The following is a 22,317-nucleotide window of genomic DNA, read 5'->3' as shown; positions in this document are numbered from 1 at the left end:
CGCAGGCGTGGTAGGAAGATGGCACCCGCTTGCGGCAGTCGGGGCTCGTGGCCGAGCGTTTCAGCGGTGCTGAAGTTCTTTTGGGCGCTGCTGGCGGTTATCCGGCCGTTGCTGGTTCTGACTGAGCAGTACCCTTCGTTGTCTCTGCGCCACCAGCAAGGGAGCAGTTGCTGCCCGGGGGTTTGGGAGGCTGACTGGGATGGGGATCAGCAATACGCGGCAATTGCCGGAGACGGTGGTGAGTAACGAGGAGAAAGAAGGAGCCGGAGGGACCGGGCAGTAGGATGACCTGGGCCGGTTTCGACGGCAAGAACGGCGAGTCCATAGTGGAGTGCATCGTTTCACCCAAAGATTCAGCAAGTCAGGGAATGACTTCCATCAATGTTTTTCAAAGGTGTTAATTTTATGGTGTGTGCACTTCAACTCCCAGAATTCTCTTGCTGGCTGGGGAATCCTGGAAGTTGAAGTCTACACATCTTAAAATTGCCAAGTTTGGAAAACTGCTCTGAAGCTTAATGTCTGAAGAAGGGCTGGAATCCAACAGGAGCTTGGAGACGGTTGAACAAGTTGTGCTTCTAGGCTAAGGGCTGAAACAGTGGTGGAGTTCAATTTTTTTTACTATCGGTTCTGTGGGCGTGACTTATTTGGTGGGTGTGGCTTGTGGTCATGTGACGGTGGGCGTGCTTGCTCATGTGACAGTGGGTGTGCTTGGTGGTCATGTGACGCAGAGTCTTATCTTTTTTTCTTTCTCTACCTTCACACACACACACACACACACACACACACACACACACAGCACTTAACAGACAAGCATTTTGAAAGCAGCTCCTTTAAATTTCTCCAAGGCTTGAGTGGATTCCTCCACCCCCTCTGTCAGACCGCACTCTTTCTCACTCCCAACACTTTAACTGACACGGGGAAAGCGATACTTGCAGCGTCCATGCCTTTCTTCTTTTTCCCCGGGGAGAAAGAGGACGTGGGGAACGGAAAGCTAGGAGAGCGATCGCAAGTGAGCGACTGGGCGACCGGGTTGGGGGCGTGACCAGCCAAGGATTGCCACCGGTTCAGTGACCCATGCCAAATAACTGCTATCAGTTCGCCCGAGTAGGTGCGAACCGGTTGAATACCACCTCTGGGCTGAAATGCCATCTTGTCCGGTAAAGGAATTGCACCCTTGTAAGGATGAGGTGGCTAGTTGTAGGGCATTGGCAGATAAACAGGGTTGTACCCGTGTGGACAATTTTAGGCAAGCCAGTTAATGGATTTTGCTATCTGGGTCACTTGTGTGGCATGAATTTTAGTTAGTAGGCTTGATGAAGACAGGATAGTTAAATTTGGCTTGACTGTAGCCCTTCCTTGGGAGAGTAAAGAGAGGTGATTGGCTGTGGGGGTCTATAAGAAGTCAGAAATACCTTTTTGAAAGAAATGGTGGTAGTAACTTCTTCAAAAGAGATGATTAGGCTACCATGATGAAACCTTACCTAAATTGGGAAGATTAAAAACATTTGTAGGCTGGCTGCTAATGCCACCTTTTGTAGTGTGGTACTTGAACTGATCATTTCAAGAATGATTTTCTTTACTTTGGCTTCAGGCCTGCCTTGGCAGATACCACCTTAAATGCCTTCTTGATAAAGCAAGACTGGGAGTCCAGTTCTGTTAGTTGTTTGGGATCCCTCAATATATTTTCATATTGGTGATGACACCCTTCTGGACCAATTCAAAATACTATGTTTGACTTAAAAAACTGCTTAATAGTTTTGATCAGGTTTATCTGAAGGAAAATTATTATTTTTGTTTGTTTGTTTATTTACTAGGCTCCTACGATTCTTCCCTAGGCCCTTCACTAGCTATTCTAGACCAGTGAGGTATGAGAAATTGTGAAGCGGTTGAGAAACAAATGGGAGGAACTCTAGACATAACATTCAACAAATGGATAAGGGAACTTGTTAGTAGCTTATTTCATAAATGGCAGCTCAGTCCAGATTGCAAATGAGATGCAAAATATTTAAAGAGACTACACCTCAGTGAATTCATTAATATAGGAGAGGGCTGGAGATTGAAGCCTATGTGATGTTTTCCTACTTCATTGTGCCCTTCAGCACGGAACTAGACTGGTGGTAGTGGCATGTTATTCTTTTATGAATAATAATAGAAGAACCAGAGATGTTTATCAGAAGAAAAATGTATTTTGTTAGGTGTGGTGAACAAATGAGGGAGAACAGAAAACAGTGATCAGACTATTCAGTGACTCTAGAATAAATTAAAATGAGTGAGAATCACTTAGAAAAACTTTGTTCTGGATACTGTATGTGATTTAAGCATATGTTTATTCATATATATACATGGCAAAAGACTGGATATAAAGTTAAAGGATAATTGATTATGATGAAAGCGATAATTTATGAGGGACACAATAATTGGTTCTGAATATGTGAAAGAGCATTTCATAGTGTTGAGTGAATCTTTGGAAGAAAAGGAAAATAATGAAAAAGCCAAGAATAAAAGTGGAACAACTGCAGGAAAAGAAAGTGGGGCCTTTATGAAAAAGTATTACTGGATTACTCTTCCCAAAAGACTGAAATGGACTTAAAAGAGAATGTGGAAGTTGGAGCAGCAAACAGAATTATGGTTAAAGGCAGCTGCAGAAGTGTCTGGAATTTCAATGTAATTGGATGTATGAAATACAATAATTGGAAGTATAAAGTGGAGAAGGCTATGAAAGGAAAACATTCATGTAAGATTAAAAAAGGTAAAGGTTTCCCCTGCTCAGCCATGTCCTAGCTGAAGGAGCATTGTCTGAAGATGCTTCCATGGTTATGTAGCTACATCTCTCTCTCTCTCTCTGTGTATATGTATATATGTATATATGTATATATGTATATATGTATATATGTATATATGTATATATGTATATATGTATTCAGCTTTGTTCGGTATTTTCCACGTCATTATAGTTGTGCTTTTAAAGTTGTAGCAGCGCGTTTGGCAGAATCTCATCTGCCATCATCAGGCTTCTGTATTGTGTTCGTCTGGAAGCCTGATGATGGCAGATGAGATTCTGCCAAACGCTGCTTTAAAAGCACAACTATAATGACGGGAAAATACCAACAAAGCTGAATACCATACATGTAAGTACCCACGAAAACTTAAGAAAACATATATATGTATGTATATATATACACACATATACATACACATACACACACACACACACACACATATATGTTTTCATAGATTTTTACAGGTACAGGTAGGTCTTGGCATGTTCGGGTTTTTTCCTGTGCAAGATTGAGAGCATCTTGGCAACATTTGGCTGAATGCACCAGCATGAAGATGGCGAGTGGGACCTCATCGAAACGTTGCCAAGATGCTCTCAGTTTTACACGGGAAAAGACCCGAACATGCCAAGACCTACACACACACACACACACACATATACACTGAGGCGCACAAATGCTGTTACCTTCCAATCTTCCCACCAAATTGGTATCTACAGTATTTATATGCATTTGCATGCCTTTGAGTGGCAGGAGCTGGGACAAGAATGGGAACTCACTTTGTGTTTGGGTATCGAACTGCCAACCTTCTTGTTGACAGCCCAGCATCTTAACTAGTAGGCCACCATGACCCCTCATATAAGATTAGATTGCAGCAAAAATGAGGATGAAAAAGTATTTTGAATAATGTATATGAAAGAGTTGCAAAGAACATGGTCAATTATGATTAAAAGAAACGGAGGAAATCCATATCATGATGGAGATAGAAGTATTTTGAAGTATGTTAAGAGGAGTGGGGAGTGATTTGGAATAAAAATTAACTGAGTGATTATTGAAATGACTATTTTAAAGATCTGTTTGAGGGCAATCGTAAGTTTGTTCTTTTATGGAGCCAATCTATTGTGATAAACTAGCAATTAAGGTGTTATTCGGTATTGGAACAATTGGTATTGAAATGCTCTTTCTGTGTCTAAATAGCACTACTCTAGTTAACTTGCCCTTAATGTTGTACGGTGAATGTACCAATTAACAGTTCAACATTTCCATTTTAGATTCATCAATTTTGCACTTTCATGATTCAGACTGTGAACTACAAGGGTCTTCATCTTGCGAACCTCTGCTTTCTTGTACAACAGAAAAACTTTTGGTAAGTGTATTCATTGTGTTCAGGATAAAGAATCCTGAAAACAATTTGCAGTATAACTTCCGTGGAATTGTTCCATAACTTTTGCTTGAAGTTGTTAATTTAATGCATAAAACATTTTTTTCAGAGCCAAGCAAAAATACTTGCCAAAGGGGAAAAAATTCCATTTGCTACAGATGATGACTATACAAATGAAGAATTAGGTAAGAGGCAATATGCGTATTTTCTAAATTAGTTTCATTTTGTAAGTGAACTGAGCAACAAGGAACACGCCCCCTAGATCACAATGTCTAAAGGTGTGATTTATTTGTTAAAGAGTAGCATGATCTAAAGCTGGTAGTGAAATATTTCTCTTTATCCCTTTCTACATGTGTTCATATTCACAAATTCTTTTTTTATCAATATTCTGCTTTGTGTTAAATGGTGTGATTTTCATGCCATATGGAATTACCTGAATTGTAGATTCAGATGGAATGGCTCCTTTGGAGATGAAATAGCCCAGTGGTTTAACTCAGAGGAAGGAAGTGCATACTATTTAACCCCCTGTAACTTTGGGGCACACTCAGACCCAACTATCTCAGAAAGCAGCAAGATATTTGATGGGTATCTTGATCTCAGAGCTAAGCTCCAGCCTTTTATATCAAAGGCTGTGCTGCCAAAGCAGCATTATTGGAATGCTATGCTATCACTCTGAAGGCCAATTTCCCACATTCTACCTACATTTTAAAGGAGAAGAAAAATAATATAAGGTTCTTCGTAAAAAGAAAAAAAAACCTTCTCTATTCTGGCATATTATAAAACAAATGGGTTCTGTAATGGAATTACACAATTGCAGGTGTTATCCTCTGTCTGGATATATCACTTCCAAGCCCTTTATTGTGATCCACACTTGTAGCACCTATGTGATAGATTATTCTCAGTACTTCAGGGACCTCCCCAGGCACATGCAAGGAACTAAAAAAAAGTCTTTAACCAGCTTAATATGGGTAAAGTCTCTGAGACTGACTCTACACTCTCCTCCCCAAGCTAATTAAATCCAACCCAATTGGTGGGCCCTGTATTGTCCTTTCTTTTCATTCATACATTAAGATCCCAGAGGGCTGAGAGGAACTATAATTGTTCCCTTATTTAAAAAGGATGATAAAAATGATCCATCTAATTTTAGGCCAATTAGATTATTGAACATCATTAGTAAACTATATGCCAGATTCCATGGGTAATAAATGAGGGAATAATCTACCCTGAACAAGCAGGGTTTCAACCAGGATGATCTGCTATAGACCATTGCCTAGTGCTCAAAACATCTGGAGAGAAATATACAAACCTCTCTGACCTGAATCTGTATGCAGCCGTCATTGACTTCAGGATAGCATTTGATAATGTTTTGAGATTCTGGGACATTTTGAGCAGATCTTTTATAGAAAAAAAGGATCTTACTTCTAATCTATAAGATATATGATAAAACTGGCCTTAAGAGAAAGATGTAATGAGGGGATCTTTCTGATTTTATTCAGCTTGTCAATAAGGATGTAAACCTTTTAGAAAGTTGATATCAGTGGGCTTAAATTAGCTATTAAACATCTCCCAATTCTACTCTATGCTGATGATGCAGTTCTCTCATTGTCATCTGTAGGCATGAAGCAGCATTAAGAACTCTGCCATCTTACTGTACTGAGGAACAGTTAGTTAACTATGATAAATCTAGGGTTTTAGTTTTTTCCAACAAAAGACAAAAGGCATGTGGACCTTTTATCATGAACTAGAGCAAGTCAGATATTTTAAATATTTGGGCATAATATTTCAGTTCAGATCTCTTAAGTTCAAGTAAATTATGCCATTTCTACATAGACCAAAAGATTGCGCCAGCAATAACAAAATTTTATAGGCAATAGGAGCTAAATTACATTTCAGTATCAATCAAACTGTTTATGATTAAAATGGTTGCAAAAATATTATATAAAATATAGCTTGTCACTTCTATAAACCTGTATGAAACCAATCAAATTTCCTTAGGACTTTGTTCAGTACCCCAACATGCACAGCTAATGCAGTCTTGAGGCTTGAAACTTAAGATGCCAAGCATTAAGGCTCAGACCAGGATTCTAATCTCAGGATTCAGAATCATGTTTGACCCTACAAGCCTGTTGCCTTTGCTGTTGTAAGGCAGCTACCGATCTCATTGACACTGTACCTGTCAAGAAGAACTTCACAGTCTTCACCACTCTTCTGAATATTTCTGCCAATTAACACTTGAGAGGACCAAATCAACAGTAAAAGTAAGAATTAGGAACATTGATTGCAAAATGATATGACCAGTTCAGCTGAATTCTGCCGTGAAATGCTAGGTAGCCATCTCATTCTTCTGCAGGATATTTATACAATCTTTTCCCCTAAGCAAATATAGATGGGCCCTTTTCAGAGTCCAGCTTGATCCCCTCCGTTCTGCATTGCTGACAAGAATATTTCATAGAACTCCTTATATACAGAAACTTCATTCCTATGGATCCAGGGACATAGATGCTCACGCCCTTGTCCTCATACAGCGTCATCATATAGCATCCTTTTCGAACCCCTCATTTGTTTATAAATTTTGAGGGTCATACTGATAAATTTTATGGTGGTTTTTTTTTTACTTTTTAAGGGATGCTAACTCTACACTCACATACCGGGTAGCCAAACATCTTTATCAAGTCATAGAATTACACAATTTTTTTAAATTAGATATATTCTATCATTGTCTTATCATATTCCCTTTTCCCTGATAATGTATTGCTGTACCAACCTTTTTATCTTCTCCTACTTTAAAGGCAGGTCAAAGACCATAATAAACTGATTTGATTTGATGCATATAAATATTATCTGACTATATCCCCTTCATGTTGATTGAGAGGGTTCCCAACATTTGAAGCAAATTTATGGAGACTACAAAGAGCAGTAGAATAAAAGAAGAAAGAGTGAAAATCACTTTTTTTCTCTTTCACCATTTTATGAACAAGAACTTCTTTTATAGGAACACAGAATGTGCTAGCAACACATTAATATTTTACTGACAAGATAGCATTATATTTAGACAACTCTTACTTTGATTAGTGTATTTATTGACTATTGTACAGTGGGGTTTGATCACAAAATTGGGTCATCTCAATATTAGATTTTCAGGATTTACAGTTCAGTTCCTTGTGGGATTTTCAGCAATCTACCCTGTTTCTCCAACAATACGGCCTCCCCCAATAGGAAGTCCCAGCATGTTTTATAGGCATGAAATGAAATTAAGCCCCTCCCCCCAAATTAAGGCCTATATTAAAACATGCGAAATGGGGGGAATGGAGGGGGCTTGCTGTTAGGAAGTACTTTTGTTGCACACCCGGATATGGTGCTGCCTGCGTTGACCCTGATACAAAGTGCCCCACCAACGCCGAGGTCAACATCCAAGCTGTCGCTGCCCGCCTGCCTGAAGATGCAAGGGGGAATTAAGTCACCCCGAAAAGACGGCCTAGCCATTTTTTCGGGGCTCAAAAAAAAATAAGACCCGGCCTTATTATATGAGAAACACGGTATATATATGACAAATATGTCATTTACAGAAGCTTGGTTTAATAACTTAAAACATTATTTTGACAGCTATTGCTTATGTGTTGATTGGTAATGGCCTTTATGAGGAAGCAATACATCACTTTTCAACAATGCTTCAGGTAACTTTTTTACATTTTTATTAAACTTTAGTAAAAGTTTCTCCAAAAGACAACCTCTTCCTTGGAGAAGAGTAACAGAAGGTAATATAAACTTAATATGCAACACATAGGCTTGAATTAGGGTTGAATTAGCATTTAAAATATAATCCATTCTAATATTTGGGCAAAAAACATTATATGCTAGAACTGCTTGTATTCCATCGGGGAAAATGTGGCTCAAAGAAAATTATACGAAATAATTTTTATGGGTGAAATCTAGTGATATATTTCTAATGAAAACAATTTTTACTTGTGGAGTTGAAGTATCCATTTATACCTAATCCTCTGCAGTAGAGTTTAACTATTTATTTGGAGTTACGGGAGATTTCAAATTTAGGAGAGAATGAAGGAAAGTCTTTTTTGTTTAAATAAGTGTCATGGAAAATGTCATATATGAATACATAGTTGCTTTTGACATTAGGAGTATACAACCATTTAGAGCAGGCTTGTCCAACCCGCGGCCCACGGGCCACATGCGGCCCAGGTCGCCTCGTAATGCGGCCCAACACCCACCCCAACCTTCATGAAAGATCCAGCGAGGAGGAGGAGGAGAGGCAGGCGCGAGGCGGGGCGAGGCGAGCAACAGAAAAGGCGGGCAGCCGCAGGCCAAAAGTCCCGCCCCGCCACCTCCTGCTGTTGCCGCCGCCGTCGCCACCGTTGCTGCTTCTGCCCCCGTCACCGCTGCCGCCGCTGCTGCTTCTGCCCCCGCCGCCGCTGCTGCTTCTGCCGCCACCGCTGCATTTGCAGGAGGAGAGGTAGGCGTGAGGTGGGCGAGCATTCTTCCCCCACCCCGCAAAATTTGGCCGGAAAATTAATAAAAATAAATAATTTGCAGGAGGAGAGGTAGGCGCGAGGCGGGCAGCTTTCTTCCCCCTCCCCCACCCCGCAAAATTTGGCCAGAAAATTATAAAATAAAAATAAATAATTTTTAATAAATAATTAATAATAAATAATAAATAATAATTTTATTTTATTATTTAATTTAATTTAATTAATAATTTAATTTAATTTAATTTAATTATTTAATTTAATTTAATTTAATTTAATTTAATTATTTAATTTAATTTAATTATTTAATTTAATTTAATTATGTGCGGCCCAAACCAAATTTTCATCTTCTAATGTGGCCCAGGGAAGGTGAAAGGTTGGACACCCCTGATTTAGAGTATCAAGAGTGGCATGTGTTATTAAATGGTGGTTTGGTATATGCACATCCATGCATATAATGTCACTGCTGGAATGAAGATCACAATCCTCACCAGCTGTGAAACAGCTTTGATCAGCTGATTGCAAAATACTTGAGACTTAGTCTTTGCTTAACACCCACAATTGGAACAAGAACTCTATTGCTAAGCAATGTTATTAAGTGAAACATCATGTGATCATGGACCTACAACCTTACTTCCATTTCACTTGTTAAGCAGATCACCCGTGATTGTTAAGTAAGACACTATGTGTGAGTTGCAATTTAACTGCTGGCTGCTCCATTCACTTTCCTTGTTGGAAGCCAGCTCTGAAGCTTGCAAATGGTGATCAAGTGAACCTGGGGCATTGTGACAGTTGTAAATGCCCTCTAGTTGCAAAGAGCCCAAATCTAAATCTTATGACAGTGGAGACATTGTGACACTTGTAACTATGAAGACCTGTCACAAAGTTACTTTTTCAGCACAGTTGTAACTTTGAATGGTTACTAAATGGGACAGTCATTAAATGATAATTACATGTAATTTGCCCAATAACGAGTTTTCTGGAAGAGATATAAGGTTACCTAAATCACTATAAGCCGCATCTATACTAATTTATTACTATCTTTTTATATGGTATTGTTATATTAATAGCACAGGAAAGATACGAAAATAAAAAATAGTTATGAAAGCCCTTAAAATTAAAGCTAATTTTAAAAACATGAGCAAAAATTGCAAGTAGTTCTGGACTCATCTATATCAACCTGTAATTGTAGATATCTTTTTTTTTTTTTAGTTTGCGTTAAATGTCTTAGTTATAGAATTTGCTGCTCAAATATATGCACAGTTATCTAAAGTCTATTTTATTTTGCTCTGCCTAGGAACAACCAGAGCTCATCAGTGCAATTTATGGGCAAGGGATAGCATATGGAAAGAAAAGGCAACATGTGAGTAATTAATGTGTTTGAAATAGCTGACACTAATTACAGTGTCTTTTCTTGGAAGTATGTAAACTCTTGTGAATTCAAAATGTTTGAAGTTTGAAATGGATTATTCTGTGCTTACTGGAAATATTCTGATATTTCCAACTATTCTGGGATTGTTCCAAACTCAAAAAACGTGTTGATCATAGCCAGGCTTAGGGGTGCCCAGAACATTTCAAGTCAGGTCAGAATGGTTCTTTCACATTTGAAACATACTTCAGTCGAGGTTTTTGTGAAGCACTGCATTAACTGACGTAACGTATGTGCATCAGCAGATCCATAATAGGGGCAGTTCTGCTGAAATCCTTGGGAAAAGTCTCATTTTTTTGGTTTGGCTTCTAAATAGCCTGGGCCAACATTATTGCACTTTGGAAGATCGCATCCCTTTGAGGTGTGATTGGCTCTGATCTTGTTGGCCTTCCAGGAGAGCCTGGAGAGATGGCATTGTGATTTGGCTGGGGAGTCCAGTGATCTTGGTAAGGAGTCTGGTAAGTGCTTGTACTCTTAGAAAAATAAATGGTGTTCTCCTGCAGCTATGTTTTTGTGTTTTTAAAAATATTTTTATTGTTTTCATGGTTAATCATGTTTGTGGTTACTTTTTAGTTAAGTTTGTATTTTTGACTGGATTTTTAACTTTATAAGCCACCCAGAGTCACAGTTGTAAATTTAATAAGTAAACCCTGAATTACTATAATTTCAAGTTTATGTGGTAAGTATTCTCTTTGTTGATCAATATTGAATTAACATCAAGGTTTTAAAGTAGGATAAGTTAGCAAAAAAAGAGGAGGCTGTGTAAGATTGTTCAGAAATATTTGCATTTGTGATTCTTTTAAGAGTCCAAAAGAAAATGCAGAATGCTTTCAGGTTACAGTTCTGTCATCTCTGTGTGAAAAGATTATTTTTTGACTTGGTGCAGAGTGGAATCCTCTGCTTCCTTGAATTTGAAACTAGCATGGCATTGCTATAGAAACAGCCATATATTTATGCACTCTTTCTTTTACAAAACCAAAATCATTGTTCACCCCTGCTTCTGATTTCAAAGTATGCATGGACTTTCTGTTGGAAATGATCCAATGAGCCTAGGATTCCAATTTTGTAACCAGAGACTTAGATGGAAACAACACTACTTTCATCTTCAAAATATTGTTGACACTGAACATAAAAACTATTTCAATATATCGTTGAGCTATATTTGTCATATCAAAAGCTCCTTTCTCTTACTTTCATATGAAAGCAGTTGGTTTGAAGCCTTTGGTGTTGTTCATTCTAAATCCTCTGAATCTAATTTCACTTTGATTAAACTAAATATACCAAAGCTTATATCCATTATTTTCCAGGATATTAAAAATGCCGAGCTTGCTTTGTTTGAACTAAACAGAGTAATTAATCTGGCACCAGATCATCCTGAAATCTTTGAACAACGAGCAGAGGTACTTTTCCTGTTTTCAAATATTCTATATTTTTTCTCATTTTTAAATTATTAAAAGTTCTTTATTGTTGAAAATTATTGTCTTAAATGCAGTGTTACTTCTGTATGCAGTTTGTGCCACCTATTTAATTCAAAGGGTGATAGTGTTTATTCAGCTTTTGTTATACAGTACCCTATACAACTATCAGTAGATTAAGGATAGTGACAGTTGTTTGGGTGAAAAATATCACAGGCAGAGTCTAACAGTAGAGAAGATGGGAAGCAGCTAAAGCTAGTTTTGTCCCATTATTAACCTTAAATACATTCAAGGCATTCAAACAATGTATTATAATTACTTTGCGGCTGAGCATAGTGAGGTATATAGTTTATCTTGGTATTTATTAGATGTTTAAAACTATTGTAGTCTTGTATCTCTAAGCCATTCACAGAAATAACATAGACAATATCACAATATAAACTAAATAGTGATACCTTACAAACATTTAGGAGAGTAGGTTAATGGGTCAGTGCTGGGAGAAAACCAGTCTTTATTTCCACCCCAATTCTTCATTTAAACCAAACTGAAGCTTGCTTTAAACTGATTAGGGAAAAAATGGTTAGATTGTTATTTTTGGGAGTTTGGGCTTGGATATATAATGTAGTTTAAATTGTGTTTCCATTAAAAGGCTGTGAAACATTATTGTTCTTTTAAATGGTACAGTATGCATTTGGGGTGTAGCAGTCAAGAGTGACTAGCCCATTGTCTTTATTTATTTTTAAAAAATAATTTTATTCTGTCTTTATTGTTGTTGTTGTTATTATTATTATTATTATTATTATTATTATTATTATTATTAATTTATTTTTTTATAAATGACTCAAGGTGGTGAATATACACAATATTACTTCCTTCGCCTATTTCCTCCCAAACATCAACCCTGTTTAAGATTGGTTTGAGAGAAAGTGACTGGCTCAAAGTTACCCAGCTTGGTAACTCACACTTTCCTACTTTCTAGCTTGGTGCCTCAACCATTAAACCAAACTGGCTCTCTCATTAAGAGATCTTTGATTAAATAGGAACACTTTCATCTGTCCTGTTCTTTGATGATACCAAAATTGTAAACTGGAGAACCAATTTAATTAGTAATATTGTGCAAACAAACCAGCCTTCAAAGAACATGTAAATATAATTTATTTTTATGTGTTTGGTATATATGAAATTGTATGTGACAAATGCAACATGTTTTCTAATTTTTCTACTCTTAGGCTTGGAGTATTTCGAACAGAAATAAATGCATCATTTCAATATAGGCCCGAGATCCTTTTTCTTCCCAAATCATTGAACACTTAAATACCCTTCTTTTAGATAGGGAAATAAATAAATAGCCTTGTTTTAGGAAGGGAAATAATAATTTCTATCTCTCACTGCATTATTAATGAATTATTTGTATATGACTTGTGTTCTGTGGATCACCAAAGATGGAACTAAGTGGAAAAGATTAGCACTGTCCAGAAGTTAGAGATTCAGAGTATTTGTTCAGGTCCAATTTTTGTTCCCCGTGAGCTAGTGCTTCATGATTAAATTCATGTACCAGTACGTGCTAGGCTAAAATATTATTTTGGATTTATAGATACTGTCATCTTTGGGTCGAATTAGTGAAGCACTGGCTGATATCACTAAAGCTATTCAACTGAAACACTCAGCACAGCTTTATCGACACAGAGGTATTCTTTACTTCATATCTGAGGTAAGACTTCAGTCCCTCATAGTGACTTCAGTGCTGAACATTAAGCTTTCAGATATGTGAAAACTTTACTTTAGGCTCAGTGTGTTTTTGGAATGTATCTCCCTTTAGGGATTCTTTTGAATGCAGGGCCCTCCATAAAATCTGCAACTACAGCAACTATCTTTACCTGACCCTTCTTTCCCCAGATTCCCCCTGTTTGAATCTTTATTCTCATCCTGATATAAAGCTACTGCTACAACCAGGCATTAACTATTGTGGCATTCATAATATTAGGAAACATTGTTCACACAGTTAATTGAGTTGCCATGGGCGAATAGGCGGCAATATAAATCAAATAAACAAACAAATAAATAAATAAATAAAAATCAGAATAGAGCTGGAAGGAAACTTTGAGGTCTTCTACCGTGTTTCTCTAAAAATAAGATCCAACCGGAAAATAAGCCATAGCATGATTTTTTAGGATGCTCATAATGTAAGTCCTACCCCCAAAGTAAGCCCCAGTGAAGATCTTCAGCCAGATGGATGCATTGTACTTCCCCCAAAATAAGACCTAACCAGAAAATAAGCCCTAAATCATCTTTTGGAGCAAAAATTAATATAAGACCCGGTCTTATTTTTGGAGAAACATGGTAGTCCAGCCCCCTGCTCAAGCAGGAGACCCTATACCAAGTAAGACAGCTCTTGCATTCTTCCTGCCTTTTATGACCCACCTCTTCCAGTCAGATTATCTCATGGAGGCTTAGCGTGAGTTGGCTTGTAAAAATGGATTATGAAGGTTGGGGGAATCAACCCAATCCTGTTTCCTGCAGGCAAACTGTTTAATGCTTAATGCTACAACATCTTGTTAAAATACTGTTTTAGTTGCTTGGTTATTTAAGGCAGGGGTCCCCAACCACCGGTCCACGGACCGGCACCGGTCCGTGGAACAAGTCCTACCGGGGCTGGTTTGCTGACGCCGCCATCTTGTTTTGATGAAAAAGTGCTTCCGGTGAGCTTTTCCAGGTAGAAAGCTCACCGGAAGCACTTTTCATCAAAAAGATGGCGGCGCTGCAGCGCTCGTGAGCTTTTCCGGGTAGAAAGCCATTTCTACCCGGAAAAGCTCACCGGAAGCGCTATGCCGCCATCTTTTTTGATGAAAAAGTGCTTCCGGTGAGGTCACCAGAAGCACTTTTTCATCAAAAAAAGATGGCGCCAGCTGATCCCGGTACCGGGCGCCATAAAAAGGTTGGGGATACCGGGCGCGGCATAAGAAAGGTTGGGGATCACTGATTTAAGGCATTTATATACTACCTTTATAAATGTATACATTTTTGTACAGAAAGAGAACATGGGTATATCAATTTTTGGATCAAAACTTGATGAATGAGGTCTCAGTATTTCAAAAGTTTAAGGAATAACTGGTACATCTAGGTATTGCAATGAAGTCATTCCCACAAAATGTCTTTGTTATTAGTGTAATTGATCTAAATGCAGATCATTATTTTTTCTGATCCCATTTATTGAATTAAGTTGTACAGTCTGTTTTTATGCATGTTTTTCACAAGCGGTTCCCAGTACATCCCAGTGTTTTTTACTAGGAAATAAGCCTTACTGAATCCAGTAGGTCTTATATGAAGAAAATCTAGCTTAATTTTGCCTAGTTGGTATATGATTGGTAGTTGTATTTCTGTTTTAAGAATTAATATTGTGTACATCATAATATGAGTGTTACATGATATATTTTGAATTGGTTCTTGGTTTTTTTCTGTATCCGATGAAAGCTATTTTTCTACAATAGGACTATGCAGCAGCCAATGAAGATTTTCAGAATTCTCTTGAGCTGAACAAAAACCAGCCCACTGTTATGCTTTACAAAGGTTTATCCTTTTTTCACAGAGGGCTTCTAAAGGTATGGAATTCCTATCCTATGTTTCCACAAATGCAAAAAGTTGCAATTATGTGGCTCAGGTTGGTTTGTTTGGCAATGGTTGTGTAAAAAAACCAAACAAACAGACCTATTTTTATATGTAACCATACCAGTGCTTAATTTAGTCCATTGGTGGTCGTTTTTCAAAAGTCAGTGGCTGCATATCATTACTAAGCCATAACTTGTTTTACTTGGCTTTGCCTTAGTACTACTTAAAGACTAGATTACAATAACTTTTTAACAAGTTATGGTTAACACAAACCATGACTTAGTATCAGCCCAATTCTTGTTTCTTCTAAGTATTTTCTTAATGTTTCATGAGTTCATATATCCTGGAAATCCTCGAGCCGAACCTTGAACCTCACGTTCACAAGTCCATATTCTGATCTTGAACTGTGTCTCTTGCCTAGAGTTTAATACTGAATTATTATGTTTGTTCATGTTTGTAAATTTATCTGAGGATAAAGAATGCTTGTTTTCACTTATAGGAAAATTTTAATGTCACTTGTTTTTGTCATTTGTCACTTAACGGCCTAGACTTTTTATTTTTATTTTCTGTTAACTGACTATTGCAATGTCATCAGTATCTTTCCTCTTTACAAGCCATTGAAACATCTTTCACTGAACAAGCTGATTAAAGGCTGGCTACCTTATTTTCTTTCATTAGTACTTAATGAGCTTGAAAATGCTTTCGTTAGTCCTGGCTGTCCTGTTTTATATTTAACTATATTACTTGCACCATGGTTGGGAATTAAGATTGAAGACTTCTGAAATTTCAGTAATTGTTTTAATTTGTGCCTGAGATTTATTATGCCATTTAAAAAAAAAAAAAAGGCCAAGTGGTCACCTCTATTTTTGTGCCTGAGGTACGCTATTAAAGTATTTCTGACAGATAAATTTAGAAGTCTGTATCTTTTAATCACTTAGGCTGTTGTCTAATTTTAGTTCTTTGTTAAGTTTACCATGAGGTTGCTAGACTACATGATAGATACTAGTCTTGCAATCTGTACTAACTACAGTCCTTGCACGATACGATTTCACACAGGTTCTAAAAGAACAAAATATTTTGAAATGTTTTGTTTTATATTAAAATGAATTCATATGTAGTATATATAACGGGAATTATAATCTTTCTAATAATTCCTGTCAGCAAGTCATTGTCCAGATCTTTCATTCTAAAAGGTGAACAGAAGTAATGGAAGTAGTTCAGTGTTGTGCTTTTTACAGGAAGCTATTGAGATATTTAAGGAAGCTGTGAAGCAGAAATCAGACTTCATAGATGCCTATAAAAGTCTGGGCCAGGCTTATCGGTAAGCAGCTCCACAATTCTCTTTTAACTTTAATATTTCTCCATCAAATATGCATAGTATAAAAAAAAAACAATAAAGCATTTGACAGATTGAGTTTATGGGAAGGGACATTTTTGAGCAAGGGTGCAATGCTTGCTAGATGTCTCAAATGTTATACTTTTTCTATCAAACGTCATATAACTTACCTTTAATAGTCATAATGTTGACTATTTTAAGTCCTATTTTAATAAATCCCGTTTAAAAATTTACTAGATAAAAGTACTAATTTTTTGTTTCTTTTTTTTAATCTAATTGCTCAATTAATTAATTAGGGAACTTGGTAACTTTGAAGCTGCAGCGGAAAATTTTCAGAAGGCATTGATGCTTAATCAGAATCATGTCCAGACAATACAACTTAAGGGAAATATGTTTTATCATCATGGAAGCTTGGATGAAGCCTTGAAAAACTTTAAGGTAAACATTGGCAAAATTGGAGCATGTTATAAGAGTTCTGTCATGTTTGTTTATAATATCTCTTTGAAGAAACTGCAAAGGATTATAAGAAACAACATTGATGTTATCCTGCAATATTGGATTTGATTAATAATCAATCTGGCTGCTGTATTTTGCACTACCTGCAGCTACTGGTGCCTCTCCAAAGGTATCTTCCTAGAGAATGCATCACAGTAGTCTAGTCAAGTAGTGATAAAGTATGAGTTATTGTCACCAAGGCATCTTAGTCTACTTGGAGTTATAAGTAATGTACAAGTGGAACTGGGCAAGGCTTTTTCTAGCCGTGGCTACATTCTGCCATGTAAGAAAGAGCTGTGGTTCCAATAGAACCCCAAAGTCACAAATATAGGTAGTCCTCAACTTACAACAGTTACAATGGCACTAGGAAAAAATGACTTATGACCATTTTTCACACTTCCGACCTTTGCAGCATCCCCGTGATCACATGATCAAAATTCGGATGCTTGGCAACTGGTTCATATTTATGACCATTGCTGTGTCCCAAAGTTACATGTTCCCCTTTTGCGACCTTCTGACAAGCAAAGTCAATGGGGAAGCCAGACTCACTTAACAACCGGGCTACTAACTTACTAACTGCAATGATTCACTTAACAACTGTGCTGAGAAAGGTCGTAAAATGGGGGTAAACTCACTTAGCACAGCTCACTTAACAACATAAATGTTGGGCTCAATTGTGGTCGTAAGCTGAGGACTACCTGTAACCTTTTTCAAAGGGAGCCGAACCCCACCACGTAACTACTGGCACCAATGCCACCAGATTGCCTAGAGATTTAATGACAGATAACAAATCTTTCTGGGTATTTTATTTCATCCAAACCCTGATAGACTCCACACACCGATTTGGTATTTCTACACCATATGTAGCTCAGCCTGGAGTGCGGAAGCATAACCCAGTTCCTAAATGCCACTCAAACAACTCCAACTTGACCTCTTTGCAGAAGGGCAAGCGTCCCAGAGTGTGGAGCCTTAACAGAGGAGGTGTGCCTCTGTATCCATATTCCCTCTGCCTTTGTATAAGGGTGGGACCTCCATCATTTCTCACCTTCATGCATAGACCACACACATTCTATCTGGAGGAGGTGCTCCTTAACGTACCCTGGAACCAAGCGACTTACAAGTATGTAGGAAAAACTTAAATGAACAGAAAAACAGCCTTGTTGTAATAGTTCCCTGGAGAAAGAAAACTTAAAAAAAATCTGAGAAGAAATTGTACTTGATGGATTTGAACTGTTAACTCATGTCTTAGATTTATTGTCCCTTTTCAATGTTCTAGAGGTGTCTTCAAATAGAGCCATATAATGAAGTATGTCAGTACATGAAAGGTCTCAGTCATGTTGCCATGGGCCAATTTTATGAAGGAATCAAAGCTCAGACTAAAGTTATGCTAAATGATCCCTTGCCTGGTCAAACAGCCAGTGCAGAATATCTGAAAGTGAAATACTTCAGGGGTAAGTTGCTGATAACAATATAATTAATGTTTTACACAAATTTCTGTATACTTAAACACTGGATTTTGTGGATACTTTTTGAAAAGAAAAGACATTCCTTGTTTGCCTCAGCGATCTAGTTACAGTGTTATGTTCATATTTTATTTCACTTGAAATATAAATGGTTTAATTACTTTGTCAACTTAACAGATTTCTGGTCAGTGACTAATAAAGAACTAAATTATCAGAGAAATGTAATCATCTTCCTGGCCATTTTTCTAATATTTTCTCCTTTTTGGGGGGATGTTTTACTTAGAAATTAGTATTACTGTAACTATTCAACTTTTTTACTTCAAAGACTGAGTGAGTGACAAAATCCCCAAAGCAAATAAAACAATTTAAGACAATTGAAATTATTAACATATAGATGAAAAGAAGCTAAGACATCAGTTAAAAAATTTGGATGTAGAAGCACATTTTGAACACAAGGAGTTGTTTGCTTGCCAACTGTATAAAACTGTCTGCCACTTTGAAAAATAACAGTCCTACTGTATTGTTTGGGGGAAATATCCAAATATAGCATAAAATATTAATAAAATGAACCATATTGCCTTTATTTTGGCGGGGGAGAGGGTACGTAGGGGGATACATCAGCTGAATTTTACATGGAGATCTTTTGGAGGATCTATTAGAAAAAAATGTGTCTCATTTTCTCCACAGAATATTCTCGCTATCTCCATGCACATCTTGATATTCCAGTTGCAGAATACAACATAGATGCAGATCTTCCTGGAAAGTTTAAAGATCACTGGGTCAAAAATCTTCCTTTTTTGATAGAAGACTATGAAGAACAGCCAGGTCTACAACCAAATATAAAGTGAGTGACTAAAGTGCTATTTTCTTACCAGGCTGTGCTGGAAATGTTTAAATGTATAATCTAGAACAACTGGCATATATCTTTATGCATGCTTTTAAAAAACTTGTAGAATGTCATGGTTTTCTGTTTCATGTAAAATCTAGGAAGAATTTGAAATGTTCTTTTTTCAGTCTTGCTCAATTTAATACAATTTTACAAAAGCAATAGTAGCTGCTATTTCTTGTTTTCAAAATAAATCTGGTCAATAACTTTAGAGATTCCAAACATAAAACTATGAAAAATTGATTTTGCAATCATTTATTGAGCAAATAATTAACAGATATGGCATTTCCTTCTGTGGAAAAATGAGTACACTCTTAGTCTTGATGCCTGGAATTTCCCCCTTTGGCAAAAACAACCTCCAATTGGCATTTCTTATAACTGTCTACAGCAATGTTTCTGAGAGTTGATGTCTAAACATCTTGAAGCTGCCAAGGTTGAGAAACAATGGTCTACAGTCTGGCATGGACTGGGAGGGATTTTCTAAGCTGTGTGATGATGTTTGAGGGGTTTCTTGTATAGATGGCAAATCACCCCGTAGCATCTTGGATTTAGGTTAGGTTAATTTTTCCCCCCCCCCCCCCCCCCCCGCTGGCCTCCCCCGTCTGTTCACCGCAACCCCACCAAAAGAAGCCAAACTCTCTCAAATTTCTGTATACTTAAACACTGGATTTTGTGGATACTTTTGAAAAGAAAAGACATTCCTTGTTTGCCTCAGCGATCTAGTTAGTGTTATGTTCATATTTTATTTCACTTGAAATATAAATGGTTTAATTACTTTGTCAACTTAACAGATTTCTGGTCAGTGACTAATAAAGAAGTAAATTATCAGAGAAATGTAATCATCTTCCTGGCCATTTTTCTAATATTTTCTCCTTTTGGGGGATGTTTTACTTAGAAATTAGTATTACTGTAACTATTCAACTTTTTTACTTCAAAGACTGAGCGAGTGACAAAACCCCAAAGCAAATAAAACAATTTAAGACAATTGAAATTATTAACATATAGATGAAAAGAAGCTAAGACATCAGTTAAAAAATTTGGATGTAGAAGCACATTTTGAACACAAGTTGTTTGCTTGCCAACTGTATAAAACTGTCTCGCCACTTTGAAAAATATCAGTCCTAGTGTATTGTTTGGGGAAATATCCAAATATAGCATAAAATATTAATAAAATGAACCATATTGCCTTTATTTTGGCGGGAGAGGGTACGTAGGGGGATACATCAGCTGAATTTTACATGGAGATCTTTTGGAGGATCTATTAGAAAAAAATGTGTCTCATTTTCTCCACAGAATATTCTCGCTATCTCCATGCACATCTTGATATTCCAGTTGCAGAATACAACATAGATGCAGATCTTCCTGGAAAGTTTAAAGATCACTGGGTCAAAAATCTTCCTTTTTGATAGAAGACTATGAAGAACAGCCAGGTCTACAACCAAATATAAAGTGAGTGACTAAAGTGCTATTTTCTTACCAGGCTGTGCTGGAAATGTTTAAATGTATAATCTAGAACAACTGGCATATATCTTTATGCATGCTTTTAAAAACTTGTAGAATGTCATGGTTTTCTGTTTCATGTAAAATCTAGGAAGAATTTGAAATGTTCTTTTTCAGTCTTGCTCAATTTAATACAATTTTACAAAAGCAATAGTAGCTGCTATTTCTTGTTTTCAAAATAAATCTGGTCAATAACTTTAGAGATTCCAAACATAAAACTATGAAAAATTGATTTTGCAATCATTTATTGAGCAAATAATTAACAGATATGGCATTTCCTTCTGTGGAAAAATGAGTACACTCTTAGTCTTGATGCCTGGAATTTCCCCCTTTGGCAAAAACAACCTCCAATTGGCATTTCTTATAACTGTCTACAGCAATGTTTCTGAGAGTTGATGTCTAAACATCTTGAAGCTGCCAAGGTTGAGAAACAATGGTCTACAGTCTGGCATTGACTGGGAGGGATTTTCTAAGCTGTGTGATGATGTTTGAGGGGTTTCTTGTATAGATGGCAAATCACCCGTAGCATCTTGGATTTAGGTTAGATTAATTTTTTTTTTTTTTTAAAAACAAGTTTTATTAAAAGTTTCAACAACAAACAAATCATTACATATTAAATCTTTCCCTGTCTTTCTACAAAAATTTCCCCAATATTCTCATAAAACACAAACAAACACAAACAAACATAAAAAAATCTTTTAGTAAAGTACCTTGGCCCCAGTTACCTCTCTTTGCATGGGCAGCGCATATCACTCTTCACAATTCTATCTTATTTAATCCATCTTAATTAAATCATTAAATTTGTATCTTTTGCCCATTCATTATCCCTCTATCTCTTCTTATAATAAAAAGAATTTCTCCTGAAATCACTAATCAGAGTATGATGCCTTTCTATCCTCCCCCTAAGTTAGTAAAATTAACATTCAACATAACAAATACCCAATTTGGTTCTGCTTGGTACATTCTATCCACCAAAAATGTTTAAATACATTGTATCCTCCTTTCCTTCAATATTTTATTACATTTTAAAAATCAATCATTATTAAAAACTTCAACATTTTAATTTCTTATTAAATCTTAAACCATTCTAAACCATTCTAATTTACTATTTCAAATATAAATGTTACAATACCATCTTCTGTACCTAGCAGAATCTTTCTTACAGAAGTTTATATTTCATCCTTTGTCTCTAAAAAAAATCCCTCTTCTCCCATCCAATTTTAAAGCTTTGAGGCTTTTCTCCGCCTTTCCCTTTCTTTCTTCCCCCACCAAATCTTCCTACCCCCCTTCTTCTTCTAACCTCTGCCTTGCTGGGATCCCTTCTCTGTTGTGTTCCCTTTTTCTCTTGTTTGCTATCATTATATTTACTTTGCATCATATTTTTCTCTTTCTCAAATGTTTTTTTAGATCTTAAGTCCTTCATTTTCCTTGCTCTCTTCCTTCCTTCTTCCTTAGATAAGTTTTGGGATTCAATGAAGATGGCGTCTTCGTCTCTTCCTTGTTGTTCTTCTTCTGTTTCCATCTGTTCCATTGTCTGTTGATAATTGA

General features: G+C 36.8%; 1 protein-coding gene across 5 annotated transcripts in view; it reads left to right on the top strand.

The window, feature by feature from the left end:
- Positions 1-22,317, top strand: part of TTC13 (tetratricopeptide repeat domain 13) — a 35,540-nt gene continuing 13,223 nt past the window's right edge. For 3 of the 5 annotated variants that reach the window (XR_015750073.1, XM_026669474.2, XM_026669473.2), the window contains exons 1-12: positions 1-238; positions 4,049-4,143; positions 4,268-4,343; positions 7,762-7,832; positions 9,937-10,002; positions 11,376-11,468; positions 13,078-13,194; positions 14,972-15,082; positions 16,328-16,410; positions 16,722-16,863; positions 18,197-18,371; positions 19,071-19,227. Coding sequence is in view for 4 of the 5 variants with exons in the window: in XM_026669474.2 (XP_026525259.2) it covers positions 19-238; positions 4,049-4,143; positions 4,268-4,343; positions 7,762-7,832; positions 9,937-10,002; positions 11,376-11,468; positions 13,078-13,194; positions 14,972-15,082; positions 16,328-16,410; positions 16,722-16,863; positions 18,197-18,371; positions 19,071-19,227 (1,406 nt within the window). In the remaining variant the exon portion in view is untranslated. Of the gene's footprint in view, positions 316-4,048; positions 4,144-4,267; positions 4,344-7,761; positions 7,833-9,936; positions 10,003-11,375; positions 11,469-13,077; positions 13,195-14,971; positions 15,083-16,327; positions 16,411-16,721; positions 16,864-18,196; positions 18,372-19,070; positions 19,228-22,317 lie in introns of all 5 variants that reach the window. The other 2 variants (XM_087968043.1, XM_087968047.1) reach the window with 2 other exon arrangements.

Source organism: Notechis scutatus, chromosome 1 (assembly GCF_049901735.1).
Source record: "Notechis scutatus isolate UNSWTSFEM ecotype Mainland chromosome 1, rNotScu1.2, whole genome shotgun sequence".
Taxonomy (NCBI): Eukaryota; Metazoa; Chordata; class Lepidosauria; order Squamata; family Elapidae; genus Notechis; species Notechis scutatus.
The sequence above is the reverse complement of the archived record's forward strand: the minus strand, read 5'-3'. Positions and strand labels throughout refer to the sequence as shown.